Below are 19,233 nucleotides of genomic sequence, written 5' to 3' on the forward strand. Positions count from 1 at the left end.
CCGCGAAAATTTAATCTAGAATATTATTTTCAAAAAATATTTTATCACTTTAATAATTGTTACAAATGATAGCGTTGCGTCCTCTAAATACACAACTGAATGGTTTTCTCGCAAATCAAATGCAAATAAATTTCTTTTTTTAACATAATTAGGTGGATTTAAAACAGTAAATATTGATTAATTACAAGATTAAACGAATAAATGTAACTATTTCATTATACTTAATAAATACATCACACGAACAATGAATTCCCTATAATACAAATGCGATGCGGATGCTGTCCGTAAGAAATTATTTCGTATAGCAGCTATTCACAAGTATGAATCATTGAATATTTAGGGTTATTATGTTACCAATAATAAATTTAAATTTCAATAGAGGAATTTATTAAATTGCGAGCAATATTTGACTTATGAGCATATCAATGTATTATACATAACACGTGTAACTCTTGGAGACATAAAATACTATAACTGTAATAATTAATTGATTATGAAAAAAATTAAATACATCAGCATAATTCAGCATTTTTTCAAGCATAAATATTCAAATAGCTAGGGCTTAATAAAAAAAGTCCACATATGTATGTAAGTACGTTATTCTCATGTCTTGGTGTGTTCTCTGAGCTATTTATAATACGATGAAAGTTACAGCTTTATTTATGACAGCGTTGAACGAATCATATAGATTTAGAATTACTTACAAGATTTACCTTCACAGATACAACTGTCTGTGAAACAAATTCATTGATATTGACGTTTTAAAACTTTCAGAGCGATTCAACATCGTACGGTCGAAGTCGAGATACAGGCAGAACGAATACGACAAGTACATCAACAGAGCGACCCACGACAGTCACCGCGAAATATATCAATGTCACTCCATCGTACAAGTCGTCCAGCATACCCATTCTTTCCCATGGCTCAGAGCGCTCTTCTTCTAAAGATGAAACACCTATTTCAATTATTGCTAGCAGATACGCTAACTACAATAAACCGGAAAAATCGATACCAAAATATGAAAAGAAAGATTACAGCAAATTGTCGATACCCTCAATTACTACAAGTAGAGACAAAAGTCGCGATGCGAGTCCAGTTTCGGCAACGTCAAAGTACAGTCTCACTCGTCCATCAAGACACCTAAGTCCAGACAGAAGGACAGTGAAGACCTTCAAAGAAAAATCTCGAGATATCAGCCCCAAAGATCTCGATAAAAACATTCCAAGTAAGACTGAAAAGTCTACAGGCTACAGCAGCTTGTCAAATTACAAATTATACCCTCGGACATCAAGCTATACAAGACCTGCCATTAAAACTGAATCCAAGCCTGAAGTTACTGTTAATAGATATGCTATTGCTAGCCGATTATCAACAAGCTACCTAAGAAGTCCGCCCACAGTAAAACGAACATCAGTGTCGCCAGTACATCATGTTGAACCACCGAAAACTGCAGTTGAAAAAATAACATCTCCAACAATTGTGGTGGAAGAGATACGAGAGCCTCAAAAGGAAAATGAGCAAGATGAGCATTTTAGTGATTTACAAAATGTCAGTAACCCGACTGAAATTGAAACTTTAACTGTGATCACAAGACACACTTCTCCCACCCCGCCTGGTTCTTCCGCTTATGTTCGTAGTAGAAGAGCTGACATGGCTAAAACAATAGAGAAAACTATTACACGTATTAAAAATAGGCCGCAAATGTGTAACAAAGAAGTTCAATCGGATAGATTAGATGATCCTACTAGAGCCAGTAGATTCGGAAGCGCATCAAGAACTAGTACAACAAATTGGTCGTATTATTCACCGAGCTCTAATAATTACACTGGATACGCCGGTAGGTATTCAACACAATACTCAACCTTACGAGAAAATTCCAATGGTATTTCCTATAATGATAGGAGTAGTAGAAGCCGTAGCACTGAAAGAACATCCGCTGATTTCAATAACAGTACTTCAAATTCAGATAGTAACAAAGAAAAAAATATATGTCACAAAGTACAACCAGAGTCAAGTGAAGACGTTGTTGCAGTTTGTGAGCAGAATAAAAGTGATGACACATCTGAAATTATTATAAACGTTAATCTGAAGTTAAAAAGGGCAAAAAGTCCAACGTCTGCTCCTGAGTTAGTATCTCCGGAAATTACCATAACAAATAGTCAACTACCACCTCAAGCACCTAAAGCAGATGCAGTTACTAAGCTTAAAAAACCTAAAATACGAAAATCAAGCACGGATTCGTCAACGGATTCTACATCAAAAAAAAAAGTGATAAAAAGAAGAAGTAAATCTGCAAGTTCTACTGACTCAGACCTATGTGCTGAACAGATGGAAAAATCTTCTACTGCATCTAATAAAAGTCTACAAAAAACTTCATCAAATAATTTACAAAACGGTCCAAAATTAAAACATTCCAAATCACGAGACAGTAATAGCCCTGAATCAAGTATAACACTATCAACTCAGTCATCTGTCAGTGAAGATGAAAACCTTTCCAAAACTCACTCTAAAACCCAAGAATTATCTAGAACATCTGCTGATGAAATCTCTATACCAACGGACCGGTCTGGTAGACAGACTTCACCACATTTAACCCAGAATAATGGTGCGGAAGAAGCCAAATCGTTTTTAATTAGAGCTTTGGCTCCTGTTACGAATCTTTTTAAAATGAAACATAGTGATTCTTGTGATAGTAGTCGGTGGCCAGAAAATTCAAATTCTGAATCAACCAGCAAAGATGTTTCCAACCTTATAACGGAAAGTGATAAGTCTAGTAAGAGTAAAAATATTATCGCTTCCAACGACGATGGTTTAGTAAGATTAAAAGCTATAAGATCTGTTGATTCAGGAGACCGAAGTAGATGGCTAGAATCAGATTCGGATAAGAAGTTTCCACCAAGAAATAATCACCAGAGTTCATCTGACAAAAATATACCGAAAATGATACGGCACATCGAATCGGGAGAGAGAGCATGGTGGCTTGATTCTAGCAGTGATAGCAAAAAAGATCAAGTTCAAGTGAGTAGCACGGATAGCTCCGATCCCAATCAAGCATTTAAAAAGTATAAACTTGTAGACGAAGAGAAGCCCTGGTGGCTCGACAGTAATGCAAATATACCAGAAGGTATTGAGCGACTTACTCCTCCAAGAAAGTCGACTAGTGAGAGTGACAAAAATGAGAAGTACAACTTTTTCAAAGTTCGTCGTATAGAATCAGGAGATCAAAAAGATTGGTGGTTAACAAGCAACGAGAACTCTTTAAGTGGAAATAAACTTGAAAGTCACAGCTTAAGCAAATCTGGATCTGACAGAAGCTTTCCTTTGAGACGAATACGTCATATTGAATCTGGAGAGAGACCTTGGTGGTTGTCGAGTGATAAAAACATTCCAGAAGGTATAGAAAAACTACCTACACCTCCACCTCAACAGGAAAGTGATTCTTCAGATTCGGAGGAAGTGCAAGTTTACATTCCTCCCTCACATGTACCTCCGTTTCCATTGCATTTACCAGACGATGAGCCTTTAGGTGATAGAAGAAGTCCCGAAGGATTGGAAACTCCTAGAGAAAATGAAAATTACCGAGGACGTACTTCGCCTTACGAAAATAGTCGGCAATGCAGAAGAAGAAGTTCTGCAAATGCCTTTCCAAAAGTAGACAGATATATCTCACGGTACACTGATATTGATGACATTTTGGGAACCTCTGGTCAAATATATAGCCCTTTCATGGATTCTATATTGGCCAGAAGAACTGGTCAGACCCTACTGGACGAAGACGTATGCGAAGAAATCGACCCTACTCAAGTTAGAATTCATGACAGCACTGCCCAGCGCCCTGTGATCAAGAAGATAGGATCCAGGTAACTTAAAATAAAAATTATATTTTTGATTCGCCCCTTTGTTTAATGATAACTGTTTAATATTATCACACAAAAACGTTTATTCTAATAATTTAAATGATTATAATTAATTTTCTTTCAATATTTTTTTGCACGATGAGCTTTATGTTCTTGTAAAATGCTTGCCCAATTAGGAAAGGCACGCCCGAATAATGAGTGCTCGGGACGAACATACTTTCACAAATCATTTCTTAGAGCTTAACAGAAATATCTCCTTATTCTGTTGTACAATTTGCTTCCGGGCGCAAATTTACTTCAATCTTCAAACGGATAAGGCTATTTCACGACTTAAGAGTTTCGTCCTAAATATAACGTATAGATAAAAACCAAACTCTGCAGTGTTATATACTCTAACTTTGTTTCCTTTTCAGGAGCGATATCATTGACTACAACAACGAGGATCAGGTAAGCTGTTTTATTGTATTGATAAGTGTATTTATTTAGTTACATAAATGACCAGACAAACGGTTTTTTTGATCCGCGTATTCATGTCTTTGATCACATAGGTTATTTCAAAGTTGCGCTCTGTAATACTTAAATTAATTTGATACAAGTATCAAAATGGTTGTGACGACATCAAAAACGTAGAAAAAAATGCTTATTGCAAATGTCCCGGACATTTTAATTAATAAATTTGCAAAGCCTTAACTAAGAACGGTTTTCACAATTCATCAACGAGTAATGTGTGGTGAACGCTAAATATTTCCGTATAGAAGAAAACAGGGAAAAACAATATTTTTAAGAAATCTTGATTAAATGTGACAAACAATGTGTTTCTTAACAAACCTTCTGCTCCTCGCTAAGCCATTGAATTCGCCCGTCCACCCTTGCTAAGCAGCAAGGTCTCTGTAAAAACTGCGATCCCTCTAACCCAGTGGTCGGCAATTGGTCAACCAAAAGAGCCAAAAGAGCATTTTTTTACATATAATTTTATAGCCTTGTGTTTCGTAAACGTTTACTTTTCTCTTATAAGGCAAGATAATAAGTAATATTCTGTGCCTAAACTGAATGTTACTTAAAAATAATACACTTAATTTTAGCAATTACACATAGCTTTTAGTGTGATAAGCACAGTCTTTCTGCGTTTTTCTGTCGCGAAATATTAATGCGTTGCATCTTGAAGGGTAGAACTGCTGTTAAACAAACAATGAGACATCGACCTCATGCCTCAATGGAATGGTCGGATTGAGGTTATAATTTTTACGTTTTTTATTAAACTGGATCAGTACAGGGCACACCTGGTGTTAATTAGCTACTATGACCTTGTGACAATCGATGTTGCAGCCACAATATGTACTGTACATATAACGGCTGAAGTAGATAGTAGATAGGAGTAGTAGGTAAGAAGTAGGTAGATGGCTGGTAGGACGTTTGAATTCTAAATATGACACACTATTACAATAAACTTCGCACTCTTTTAAATTAATTTAAAATTTTGCAAGTTTGATTTTTGTTCCATTATCATAGAAGTCGTTTGTGAGCACATGTTAAATACGTTTGACTTTTTTTTTAATCGGTACCGGCATTATTTTTTTCCTATCTAATCTAGTGACCTCGAGGGGTCATACTAGATTCACCAAGCGAGTAGGTGAGCTCAGAGCTCTAACCGGGGGTTGTTGCTAACACTGGCCCTAGCAAGAGCAGTGCTTCGCAGAATCTACGACCGGATCGCGACCCACTGAGAAGATCCAACGAGATCTGTGAGCCTGTATTTTATAATGCTATTTCTGTATAAACTATCGCACGGTGTAGTAATATTTCATGTAATAGAAAAAACAGTATTTTCCTTATAACAATATTAAAATTTATGGAAACATTAGGCATTTATAAAGGAATATGTAAAACTTCGGCAAATGTATTGAAACAATAATTTTGAATATTTACCACTCTTGTTCTGAGAAAAAATAAGAAGATCCCGTTTGAAATTTTTACTCACATACCTGTTGGTTACATCAAATTACAATTACTTCTTGATCTAGATTTGTTCAGCTACATCCTATTTCTGCATCTTAAATATTTTTGCGAAGTCCGGTAGCGGCTAAGTAGTTTTTGCTCTGTGTTAATATTATTATATACTAGCTGACCCGGCAGATTTCGTAGTGCCTCAATCGATAAATAAAAGACCTACACTTTTGTGTAAAATAAACTTAAAACAAACAAAAGAAATCCGTCCGACGGGGGACACATCAAAGGAAAAACAAAATTGTTATTTTTATTTAATTCCGAGCATTTTCATATTTATCTACCTTTGAAACCTTCTCTGGACTTCCACAAATAATTCAAGACCAATATTAGCCAAATCGGTCCAGCCGTTCTCGAGTTTTAGCGAGACTAACGAACAGCAATTCATTTTTATATACATATATAGATTAATTTTAAATCTGCAAACTCTTTGCAACAACAGCTTCCATATTGAAAAAAAAACTGTACTTGCGAGTCCCCCAACTTAACTGTATTCCCGTGAGAATTCAACACAATTAAAATCTAGACTTTAACATCTCCTAGTTTAATGCATCAGGTTTTTTTAGACTCGAGTTTTTCTTTGATCGTCGCATCGTTATAGTGTTGTTTTTAATACTCTGGCTTGTTTGATCTTGTTTGTGGTACGGTGGAACAGGTCTGCGTGGGAATGTGCTGAGTAACTTTGTTAATTTGAAGACTCTTTACATTTTTATAAACGGTTGTCATTTTGCAAACCTAATGTTTTGATGATAAATTTATTATAATTTATATTCAATATTTGTGATACGACTTTTTTTATAATAAGCATGATGATTGTGAGCAGTTCCTGTACTCTTAAAAAAAAGTGTTATTCTTTAAAAAAAAAAAATAGAAAACATAGATATGTCTATGAAAGAGAATATCCTTAAGTTTTTGTCGTGGCAAAGAATTTAGAAAGCTTACCAATACAGTTCGAACTTTCTTAGAGAAGCTGGTGTATCTGTTCGAAGCATCGAAACGGAAGGCTCGTAAGGCTTCAAGGCGAGAGGGAGCAGTGAACTGAAGAGTGCACTGCATCCTTGAGCCATGAACATCGAGCAAGACAAAGACAGTAATATGCTGCGTTTCTAACATTTCAAAACGGTGACGTTGTTAATTTCAAAGAATATTTAGTATTATTTATATATTTTTTTTGTATAGAAGTTCCTTATGGGACGATGCGGAGGGGTACCCTAACCGGGAAAAAACGTCCGTAAGGTAAGATTATTTTTTAATATAGACATTCCACGTTCAATGTTCTCAGACTAGGATTTTTCATGGCTGAGCCCTTGCTCGCCCACCTGTGCTGGTAAAACTGGAAAGGCCTTCGGGATATGAGTAATCTCTCTCTAAACATTAAAAAAAACTAGGATTGTCTCCAGTGGTATAAATGCGAGAAAAATATATCAAAGTAAAGACCATGGATATCAAAAACTATTTATAAAGGCACGAGTCGGACCGGAAATGAACTCGGATCTGTAGTAAAGTAATCAGTAAATCGACCAACATCACTACACAAAGCTTCTACTCTCTTTAATCAATACAATTTTCTATAAGAGTGTTATCAGTTTTATATAGTTAAATAATAATAGAGTTACTATAATGTGCCTCTATCAAAATATTAATGGATTTTTGAAACAAAATTAAATAATTTAAGGCTAAAATTTAATTTTAGAAAGACTTTTTTTTCTTTAATTTCAATACGACACAACGGTATACACAATACCATAACACATACAAGCAAGCACATAAATATTGTTAATTACATAATAAAATAAAATCGTACATTAAAATATACAATATTCTTTGTAAAAGAGCCTTCTGCAAATTGAACATTCTATGCGAAGGTTCTTAGTCATTGTGCTGTCTCTTTCTTACGCCAGACGATGTAATACAATGTTCTTTTAAATAAAAACCAGCCAGCGAGGGATATACCCAAGTAACGAAACACCTTTCAAATGTAAGTGGCTTTTCAACGTGTACGGTTAATATAGACGTGAAAATTATACCTGAGGCACTTTATCTGAACACCAACTGCTAGTTGTGGTTGTGTCTTCGCCGCTGTCGGGCATGTTCTGGACACTATAATGATACCCGATAGTAAACAAGTTGAATTAAAAATGCAGTGATATTAGTGATTTTAAGAATGTGCTCTGATCTCAAAAGGTAGTGTTGTTAAATTATTTTCGGCCAGTATTATGTTACGAGAACGTGCTTACGAAGCCGGTTTTTAAGTTTTTTTTTGTCATTTTTTGTTTTTTTTTGTTACTGTTTAGTTCTGGCTGGCTGCTGGTGAATTATTTTGTTATTGTTTATTATTAAGGAATTTACTAATCGAAATTTTATTTCAAACAGTCTTATTTTAGTTACCAATGAATGTCAATCATAGATGATAAAAGTTTCATACGTACTTCGATATTCGAATATTAAAGTAAGTTTTTGAAATTGTTAAAAACTAAGTGTATGTTTGTGCTCTAAACTTGAACATCGTCGCCTTCGTAAATACACGCAAAAGTTTTTAAGTAGATACCTACTGCCTACTAACTTGTCACGACACGACGAACGTGCGGATTCCACTAAGTTAAAAAGACTTAGTCGTATTATTCACTTATTTTTTAAATAGGTATACGAGCTACGCCAACCGAACCGACAATGAATAAATTATATTTAAAGTACGGAAATAGTATTATGATCCATGACTGATCCAACTTCAAGTTCCAAGATCATAGAGTTATCAAATTTACATGTTAAACATATCTTCTCATATGAAATTAATAAACTTGAAACATAAAATAATTTATTTAATACTTTAAAAAATCAGGTAAACTTTTCTCGATCCTTGAACGTACAAAGCTTAACGAAGGGATAGGCAGCCAACGAGCAACAAAAAAGCGAGTGATAAAGGGTGTGTACTTAGACACATTCGCAGTATACTTTTGTAATACCTACTCGTATCTTCTGTGCAGAATCCTTTTGTTAAATTTTAACAACAGTATTTTGATACTATGCCTAAATGATTGAAAAATTATCACTGGTGGTAGGACCTCTTGTGAGTCCGCGCGGGTTGGTACACCACCCTGTCTATTTCTGCCGTGAAGCAGTAATGCGTTTCGGTTTGAAGGGCGGGGCAGCCGTTGTAATTATACTGAGACCTTAGAACTGATATCTCAAGGTGGGTGGCGCATTTACGTCGTAGATGTCTATGGGCTCCAGTAATCACTTAGCACCAGGTGGGCTGTGAGCTCGTCCACCCATCTAAGCAATAAAAAAAAAACAAAGACTCAGTCAAAAATTTGAGCTTCATTAATCAGAGGAAGGCCCGAGATTTTCGCGTTGCTGTTCTATCGAATTAAACCATAGGGAAAATTGATATGTATACTTTTTTTATAATTTTAAATCAGAACGTCGAAATTAATATTGTTTTTATAACCGAACAATAAATACGATCACAGTTGATTATTTTCAATACGTTTTATTCGATAATTGACGCTATAAAAGAACAAAGAAGAGGCGCGTATGTGACCACATGTCAGGGTTGGAAGGCCAACAATATTTCAAATCACTAAATAAAATCTAATTTAATCACTAAATAAAAATATCTAAATAAATAAAATCTACAAATTCACTAAGTAACATTTCATCACATTCAATTAAACACAGATAACAAAGAATTATATCATCGTTGTGTTTGTTCTGTGATCTACGGTTAACTAGTCGTACGATTTGACCCCAAATGACGTCACACGTAATGAAGTAACGTTCGACAGGCCCTTGAAAAGGTTGCTCGGTAAATTTTCAAACACAAATACTCTCCGTTTTCCTATTGAACACACATAAAAAGTAGAATCAATTGAAATAATGTAAATTTTATAGAAAACCTATCCGCTTATGAAAATATGTATGAAGTAGATCATTTTACTGAAACAGCTCGTGCTGTCTATGTAAAGTAAATCTTCTACTCCTTGCCCTTATCTAATTAATACATTCAATCTAATCCTAATATATTCAAGTCTATCATACGTCATTACTACACTCGCATATCCATCCTCTTTTACACAGCTCAACGTTTTCTTAGGACCCTCCTGCTCACAAAACCGCTCACCTTAATGCCTAGAGCTTTTATATCCAAATGATAATCCTCTCTTTGCATAGCATACCCGTACCACGATTATCCTCGTTATTATTATTCATTTTCTCTGTCGCTGGCGCTACTTTTAACCTTCCGATGTAGACTTTAGGCTAATAAACTCTTTACTATCTATCTGAAGTAGGTTTATTGACAGATTTTTTTTGTTAAATTGACAACAACAACTGTTTTTACTGAATTCTGTAAATTGACTGTAGAGACAGAATACGCACAACAAGCCACCAATATTCTGGTTTATATGAGATTAATTGTAACATTGATTGAAGTGCAACTCATAAGTGCCTCACGGGTTCCACTCAAACATATTTGAGACTATATACATGAGTACTAACTGTTTTGAACTCAAAATTATGCATAACCTTACGTTTTCTATTGGTAATGTTGAAAATATGAAAGATGTTCCCTTTACAGCATTAGTGTAGTCACAATACAATACGTAAGGTTCGTGTTTCATCAATATTTTTCAATTTCCATAGACCAAGATGATTGGGACAATAAGCAAAATAATAAATACAACGTAGTTGAGAACCCTAAGATGCGCCCACATACGCGGTGACCTTACTTAAGATTTATGGTTACATTTTGCGTTCGATAAACGATTGAATCGGTTTCCTTAAACAAGAACTTTAGTGCTGTTTACTAAATGTATTTACATTTAGTGCGCAGATCGAGACTTCTGTTGTACTAGGCATCTATGCTTTTTCTATGAATGTTTATGGCTTGACTCTTATGCATTATTTTCACAAACAAATGTGTTCAGAAATAGATTAATTGTTAAGATTAACGATTAATTGTAATTCTTTATATTGTGAGAACCGAAGTACCGTATAGGAGTAGAGAGAAGATTCAAGAAAAAACATGAAGATTTTTCAAAAGTCTTATTAGCCTAAAAGAAACTATCTCTCCGAGGCGAGAGAAATAATGACAGAAAATTTTAAATGTGCAGAGCCAACACTTCAAAAAATTCGCAAAAAGAACCCATTAAATACTTAAAATATGACGGAATTTGTCGTATTTGCTACCGATAAACGCGAAATTCCTATCTGTCGTTCACTCCATTAATCAGTGCATTTATTATCTATCATTTTGCTAACTGAGCTCGTTATTTTTTTTTTTTAAAGCTTTAAACCACTTTTCTATTAGATAAATATTAGATAACGATTCACTTGGTATTAATCTCTGATGGAGTTATAGAAGACATAAAGTACAATCTTAAATATTTTTTGCTGTGTACAAATAATGTGTGTTCAATTGAAATTATTATTGACATAAAACAGAACAGCTAATCTTTGAAATCTCAAGAAAAGATTTAGTTTGATTTGTGATACAAAACAGGTTCGAACTTGCCAATATTTCGGTTAACTGATGTTCGTTTTCGTGGTTACGGTAGTTTATAATAAAATTTTAATATCGATACTTGCTACGATGTAATCACATGTAAATTGAAAACCGATAATAAGCCCTACACTCCTACTAATAAGTTGTAAATGTGTATAATAGTCATCGTGGCCTACAGAGTAAGACACCCGGACTAGTATCGAGCGATGTGACTATGCTAGTGTTTAAATACCACATACCTGCCAGTCTATGTAATGAAACTTAACAAATGCTTGTGAGTGACTTCCACTCTGAAGGCATTAAATAGTGTTATTATAACCCAACGCCGAAAATTTGTGATTTACGTATTTATCGATGGATGGTTTTAAAGTCAGCATCCGTCTGATATAAAAAATAGCATAAATGACAAGACGACCTACATTGAAGTATTGAACTCTCGTCGGAGTCGCATTGACATTGTGATTGTCACCGCCTATTTTGAGGCATGAAGTCGGACTTTCAACATAATAGTTACTCTGTCAGCTGAGAGGCGTGAATGAAGCTAAGGATATAGTTTTAAAGTAATTGTGGCACAAAATATATATATTAATATAGAATTTATATTATATGGGAGACGTAAACCAGCAGGTACACCCGCGCTTAATTTGTAATCGAAAAATAGTTATTAGACCGATTTATGCTAGCAGATAAACCCGCGTCATATGATTTACTATGATAAGAAGTGGTCAGTCATTAAATCTGTCTTTGTGAGTAATTTTATCCAAATCGAATCAGCCATTTTTGTGAGATTAACCAGAATGAGTTACCAGCATCAAAACATATGTTACATATCTACTTTCACATTTATAAAATTATTAATGATTAATATTAAAATGCGTGATCATAGCAGACCATATAAAATTCACGAATCCCGTACCTACACCGATTCATTGACTCGAACAAAACGGGAATTATTTTATCCTAAAATATATTCTATGACTACCATTCATAGCGAGTTTTATAGCTTCCGGTCTCTGTTACTCCGAGATAAGAACTTTACGATTTAACACCTACAAACAAATGGTTTTTAAAACATTTTCAACAAAAGACATTTCCATTACGTCGATAAACATAGTTTTTGTTTTCGAGTAACAGCTGAAGCGTTCGGTGATAATTTGTGACATTATTATCCTTGAGGTAACGGTTTTTGAAGAGCTTTTAGTCTTAGAGAATAAACGACAAATAATCAAACGGGTTTGTGTCTATATTTTGTTTCGATTTAATTTCTTTAAATAAATACGATGTGAATGTGGCAATTATACTAAATTTGATTAATTGACCACGATCAAGTTGTTCGTAACAGATTTCTATATTTAATACGTGGGTCGTCGTCGTGTCTCATTGATGCCGATAAAAGAGGAAATTTGCATTTGATTTTCTCAAACAGTGATCTTAAGTGAAAGAAGTGACATGATAATTAAGAAAAAAAAAACATAAAACTGAAAATTGTCACAGATTAACCCTACAGGTGTTGTGACCACGACATACGCTTAGACTTTTTCGTCTTTTATCGGTATTGACCTAAGCTGCCTTTTTGCCTCTTTTTTTTCATATACGTCCGCTACTCACACCGGATAGTCGCGAACCTCAAATTAACAGGTTTTTAGCGTCACTTACCCGTGAACAGAGAAGGTGATCGAGTCACAATTATCTCTAAACTTTTCAAATAATCCAAAGAATTGGTATATTTTTTTTACAAATGTTAAATAACTTTTGAATTTCAATGGTGTTTAATAAAAACGATTTGTGGCGCTGATTTCTTCAATATATTTCTGATGGTTGTCGCCGACATATATGAACAGAGCATAAAAAAAATGAAGCGAAAATAAAATAATGGGAGTTAAACTATAATATAGTTTCACTTAAATTATAATAAACAAGCCCTTTCTTGAAAGTACCTGACATGCCGCCTGTCATACGAATATGGGATATATAATATTTTCTGGATTTCCAACAAAACATTCACAAAGATTCAATGTAAAAAAGATAAAAAACTTGCGATTGCACGAAAAATAAATGAAACCACAAAAAATTAGAATTTGTTTTATAAAAAAAAATACTTTCCTCAATCACAGATTAAAATAATCTAGAAAAAAAAAATATATTCATTTCTAAATGTATCTTTTAAACTGAATACTAGTCCTTAACACGTTCCTAAAGTTAAAGATTAGTGAAATCGATCACACTGTGCCTTTCTAATCTTTTGTTAATTCATTAGGAAAGACCTCTACGATTTTAATTGCAAAGCGAACAGCTAACCTGGCAGGGCTGACAATTCAACTATTTGAGTCTTATTTATAACGTATTACATGCTTATAACTGTATAAATAATACACCAATATATCTAAAAACATTTTTAAGTTTTTCGTATAAAAATTATAAATATTGGAACAGTTATAATTTGTGATATTTCTTATATTTTGTCTGCCATCCCTAAACAAACGAGCACTTTCGACGGCGTCACTGCTTTCCTCATTTGAGATTAACTTCATAAGGTTTGCCTAATCGAATTCACCTTTCGACAAAATCAGATGCAATTTAACGAAACCTTTGACGTTGTTCACAAAATTATCGAATTAATTTTCCTTAGCAAAGTAAAAATCTATTATTCTATGAAGTCTATATATACTATTCACGCAGGCGTGATATCTGACAGCATTGCGAGGAAACTAAAATAATAAATTCAAATAATGGGGCTTTTTTTTTGCTTAACTCGTAAGTTAATCAACAGTTTCGATTCGAAGGGTGGGGTAGTCGTTGTAACTATACTGAGACCTTAGAACTTATATCTCGAGGTGGGTGGCGCGTTTACGTTGTACGTCTATGGGCTCCAGTAACCACTTAACACCAGGTGGGCTGTGAGCTCGTCCACACATCTAAGCAATAAAAAAAAGCCTATAAGCAACCGATTAATGTTAAAAGCACGCCGATTCTATATACAACTTGAATTCCGCACCTTAACGATTGAAGTCTCAATAAACAACATTGGCAGAACCGAAACTAAAAATCGCCTCACGTCACGAATAAACAAGATGTTGGTGACCCACCTGAATGAATAAATTAAATTATTTATTTATTTTCGCAATAGGATAAGGTTCTCGAATTGTATTTAACTATTGATTCGGCTATTGATTTATTCGGCAATATCTCGTTTAAAACCTACATTTCTGGTTATTTTTTTACCAAAAAACACCACGAATACTAATTTATTTTACTAATCGATTTGATAAGATCACTACACACTCACATGCATTTTTTATTTAATTAATCGTATCGTTTATACTATTTGTATATTCCCGTAAATATTTTAATCGTAGAAACAATTTATAGTATACGTATTTGTACGCTGTTCATTTGTTCATCGGGCAATTTATTTATTTATTTTTAAATCTCCAATTCTTATATTATATTATAATGCGAGTAATATATTTTTACGAAATTATTTAGACTGTGTACGACGTTAACAAAAAGGGCTAAACGTGGCAATTCCGTTATTTTCTAACTAGCTCCACGTCGTCGCTTTTTTCCCCACAAATTTAGGGTCGTCGTGTCAAGTACTAAAGGTCAACGCGATCGAAATAGTAACGAAATAATGATGCGGCGAAAATATATATTTGTATTTTTAAGAAACAATACTTATCGAGTATCGGATATGAGTGCGAACGGAGGCGTTGACCTCGCCGTACGCTGTCTTTCGTACCGATCCGTTCCTGATAATCAACAGGTTGCATTGTGGGCACCTCACTATTTTTTGCTAGTTACCACAGTGTGGTGCAGCGTTAAAATTGCGATCATTTACGCTGTCTCATTATGAGAACTGTTTTATTCTGCTCGACCCACATATAACTATAAGTATAGATGATTGAAATAAATACGGACTTAAAGAAAAAAATACTTGTTTTGCTGAATAATAATAATTTGTTGTTTCTTCTAACGAGGTGTATTGCATCGTGATAGACCACCGCTTTTAAGTTTCTTCGATTAAATCGGCATACGCTTGTCTATCTAACAAAAAAAAAACATATTCACTTAAAAGTTAGATTTCTGGTATATTAAAATACCGTTAACACCCGACGGATAGCGTGATAGTATATTCAGAAAATTCAAATATCGTTTTTCGATAGCCGGTTCCTGACTGAGTTTACTAGTAATTAAATAGTTTTTACACGTAAGGTCTTATATCAGTTTCAAAGCCTGGATAGAACTAAAATCGCATAAAAGTGACAAAAATAAAGAAGTAAGTACGTTTTGAATCTTTCATATAAAGCGACCGCTTCTAATTATTGTATCTTGAGATGTACAGTGAAAGTTTTATAATTGCTTCCAAACTAGTCCCAAATCAATTTAATACACTTTAAAACCAAACAAACAGCTATAATTGCGACGCTGCGTAACATCAATATACCTTTTTGGTGAGCATGGTTTTAAGAAAATGAAACACGCGTTCTCCCTACACCGTGACGTTTCTATTATGGTATATTTTATACGGCATTACTCATCCGCCTTGTACCTAGGCTTGTCAAAATGCGCTGTGGGTCCTGCAGTCCCAGAGGATCATCTTTGCATACGAAAACCATCCAAATGTATACAACATTACTGTCCTGTTCTTTCTGCTTACAGATGAGTGGGACAAACAGACATTATCGAATGCCTATGCATAAATAGTCAACGTGGGAAAATAACAGAGCGTGCGCGTGGGCGTATAGTGACATAAGATGTTACGAAGGCACTAGGAAATTCAATGTTTTGACTCCTTTGTGTTTGTAGAGCGCCATACTTGCATTGAACGAGAATAAACACGACAAAAATAGGTATCGGTATAAGTTAGTAATTTATGTAATAGTTTATGTGCGGATGGTTTTTTCTTGGTGCGTGGGGGAAGCTACAGTACTAGCTAAAGAAATAAAAAATATGCATTTGTATTATATCGCTAATCCAATCTCTAGTGGCTTATGGGCAGTCGTCTAAATTAAGAAAGTTCTAAATTAAATTAAAAAAAAAAACAAATCTACACATTTCACGTTTTCTTCATAATGTAGGATGTATTTTTTAAATAAACAACTTGGTAACACTTTACAAAATAAGTAGGTTGTGTTATGTAAATGATTTGTCAAACTTGTCATTCACAAATATGTAAGTCGAGCACATTCTAAATAAACGAACGAATTTTACGGTTAAGTTTTTACGATTTGTATGTATTCCCTTGTGTTAGGCAACGCACAACGCGATTTCTTGATTATTTCGTATATATTTAAAAGCAGATATTTAATTATTTTCAATCATAATTTTAATTCATGTTGTTCGTAACTTCTTAACTATATTATAAACTTGTTAAAAGTATATACTATTAAAGTATATACATTCCGATATCTATGTACAGCGTGTTAAATAATTAGACATATGTACAAACATACACTCGAAAGTATTATCCTCTTTCAGCAGTCGAGTCATAATAAGTTTAACTCGTTTCTCCTTTGGCGCCGAATATCAAATATGTATAGTTTTAATTGATACTTAAAGTATCATTCGTGACAAAGGTACATCACATCAATTAGCACGCTTCGTATTGTCAATCAATATCATTGTTATGGCCTCGTCCTAATTTTAATGTTTTTTTCTGTTCCCGACCGGCTGTATTTTCAAAGCTAAAGGAACGAAAATAAAAAAAATAAAAAAAAGTTGTTCAGGTTCATCGTTGCCAATTAACTAGTAATTATACAATGAACGTTTGGTAAATAAGTTTAGATTACATGTTATAGACAAAGTGCCATGAAGACAGGAAGCACATTCTCGGACAGAGGAGATCTTCCTGAGGCTGCTAGGGAATACCTAGCAGCATTAATTACAAATAAGTGACTTAATGACTAAGCGTACTAAAATACAAAATAAATATTGCCTTTAAGAAATCAATATGATGTATATTTAAATAACGTAAAGTTCATAAGGCAATAATACAAAATAACGTAATGTTATTTCAAACTGTGACTTCTCGGTGAGTTACGAACGTGCCAAAGTATATTTCCGAGTATCTTGCTTGTGAAATTGAGAAACAAGCCATAATAATTGCTTCAAAGTGAATCACAATGTTTACGGTGCACTGTTTTGCCTTGAACTTGCCAAATGACACGTTACTGAGACTTGTCATTACTACCGCAAAGGTAATAATAACAAGCCACAAAATAGCACGAAACCATTCATTTCGTTTCACACCAAATTGAAATATAATAAAAACGAAGTATAAAATATGAAATGAAATATTTTGTTCCATAGAAAACGAATAGATACGAAAGATCTCATACTTGTAATTGAGCAAACGTATTCTGTACTCGAATTCATATTATAAACTAAACCTAACCTGTACCTATATATAGTTGAATCATGAAACTAGTTGGACTTTTTGGCGGGAACGCGAGGAGTGAAATTGTGTGATTTGTTTTATTTTGTCTAATTAGTGTTTCTTCATGCTTAAATATGTAATAACGGTGGTTTATTAACCGTTTAATATCTGTGAAAGTGCACAAATGTGGGAAAACGAAACAAAGCCGCTAGACGTAACTTCACGGGATCCTTTAAAAAGTCCTCTGAAAAAATCTCTGTAAAGGACCACCATTTTATTTCATCCCATATCATCTCATCTCATTTCATTTAATTTCATCCCAGTTGATTAATGTCTCAAATTAATCATCTTCATTTCATTTTATTTCACACCATATTAACATTTTTCATAAAAATAAGAATATAAATTAAAATAAGACATGAACTAAAGGTATTAGTTACCAGGTCATAAAATCCCTATAAAAAATGAAACTAATTTAGCTCAATCTGTCATTAAAATTTTTTTTGTTATGATTTTCAAACATTTCAAATATGGAAGGCGACAACATAATTTTTGACAAATGTCGCTTTGACAATAGACACTAAATTCTCGTTCTTATATTATTTAGTATAAAACAAAGAGAATTCTCGTGCCTATCAACACATTTGTTCGAGTTATTATCAAGATTACGGACACTGAATATACAGAGTATGGGTGAGTAAGCCCGTAAAATTCACGGATCCCACGCATACGAAATCTGTAAGTCTTAAATCTGCAATAAATAAGATTAAAAATCAACCGTGAACCGTGACTTCGTACATAGTGACGATTTTTTTTACAAAAATTTAACCTTAATGCCTAATTTTAGCAACGAAATAATACAAATAGACGAGTAACTCATTAACAATCATGTTAGCCTGAATGGCGATATTAATGTAATTAAAATAAATGCTTAATTAAAAATCTCCCTTAGACATTTTGTTTGTCGGACCAAGGACTGTATTTGCTAATAACAACATAATTGTATATGTAAACCGCTAGTTTAAAAAATTCGAGACACTAGAACGAACTGTAATAAGCACCCTTCGCAGCCGTAGGTATGTCTTGCTAGTATACTCTCACAGCGGAATTGTCATGGGAAATGGCCACGGTAACGACCTAAAGAGACCGCGTTCTCCAACAATAAACGTTTTGTCATCCAAATGACTCAGTTCGAGGCTTTTGTTGTATTTAATCTTTCGTTTCGACTCCTTGACAGGAAAATAAAGCCAGCTTAAGATGGCGGACGTAAATTATTCTGATATAACATTTGAGATAATTAAAATTAACGTTATGTTTCATAATAATAAATTGTTGAAAGTATTTTTTAACGTCAAACTAATTGATTTATTTCTATTAATTAATAATAATAACGATAATGTCTTAACTACTAAGTTTTAACATTTGTTTTGTTGTTTTACGTAACAAAAAATTACCACTAGAAGATTTACGGGTGTAAAAAAAAAAGTCCGGAT

General features: G+C 33.8%; 1 protein-coding gene across 1 annotated transcript in view; it reads left to right on the forward strand.

The window, feature by feature from the left end:
• The window catches only part of LOC114250018 (Formin homology 2 domain containing), a 95,237-nt gene that overhangs the window by 18,605 nt on the left and 57,399 nt on the right, over positions 1-19,233 (forward strand). The window contains 2 exon segments of the mRNA XM_089739775.1: positions 775-3,860; positions 4,271-4,304. Of these exon segments, the coding sequence (XP_089595901.1) occupies positions 775-3,860; positions 4,271-4,304 (3,120 nt within the window).

Source organism: Bombyx mandarina, chromosome 01 (genome assembly GCF_030267445.1).
Source record: "Bombyx mandarina strain Sakado chromosome 01, ASM3026744v2".
Classification (NCBI taxonomy): Eukaryota; Metazoa; Arthropoda; class Insecta; order Lepidoptera; family Bombycidae; genus Bombyx; species Bombyx mandarina.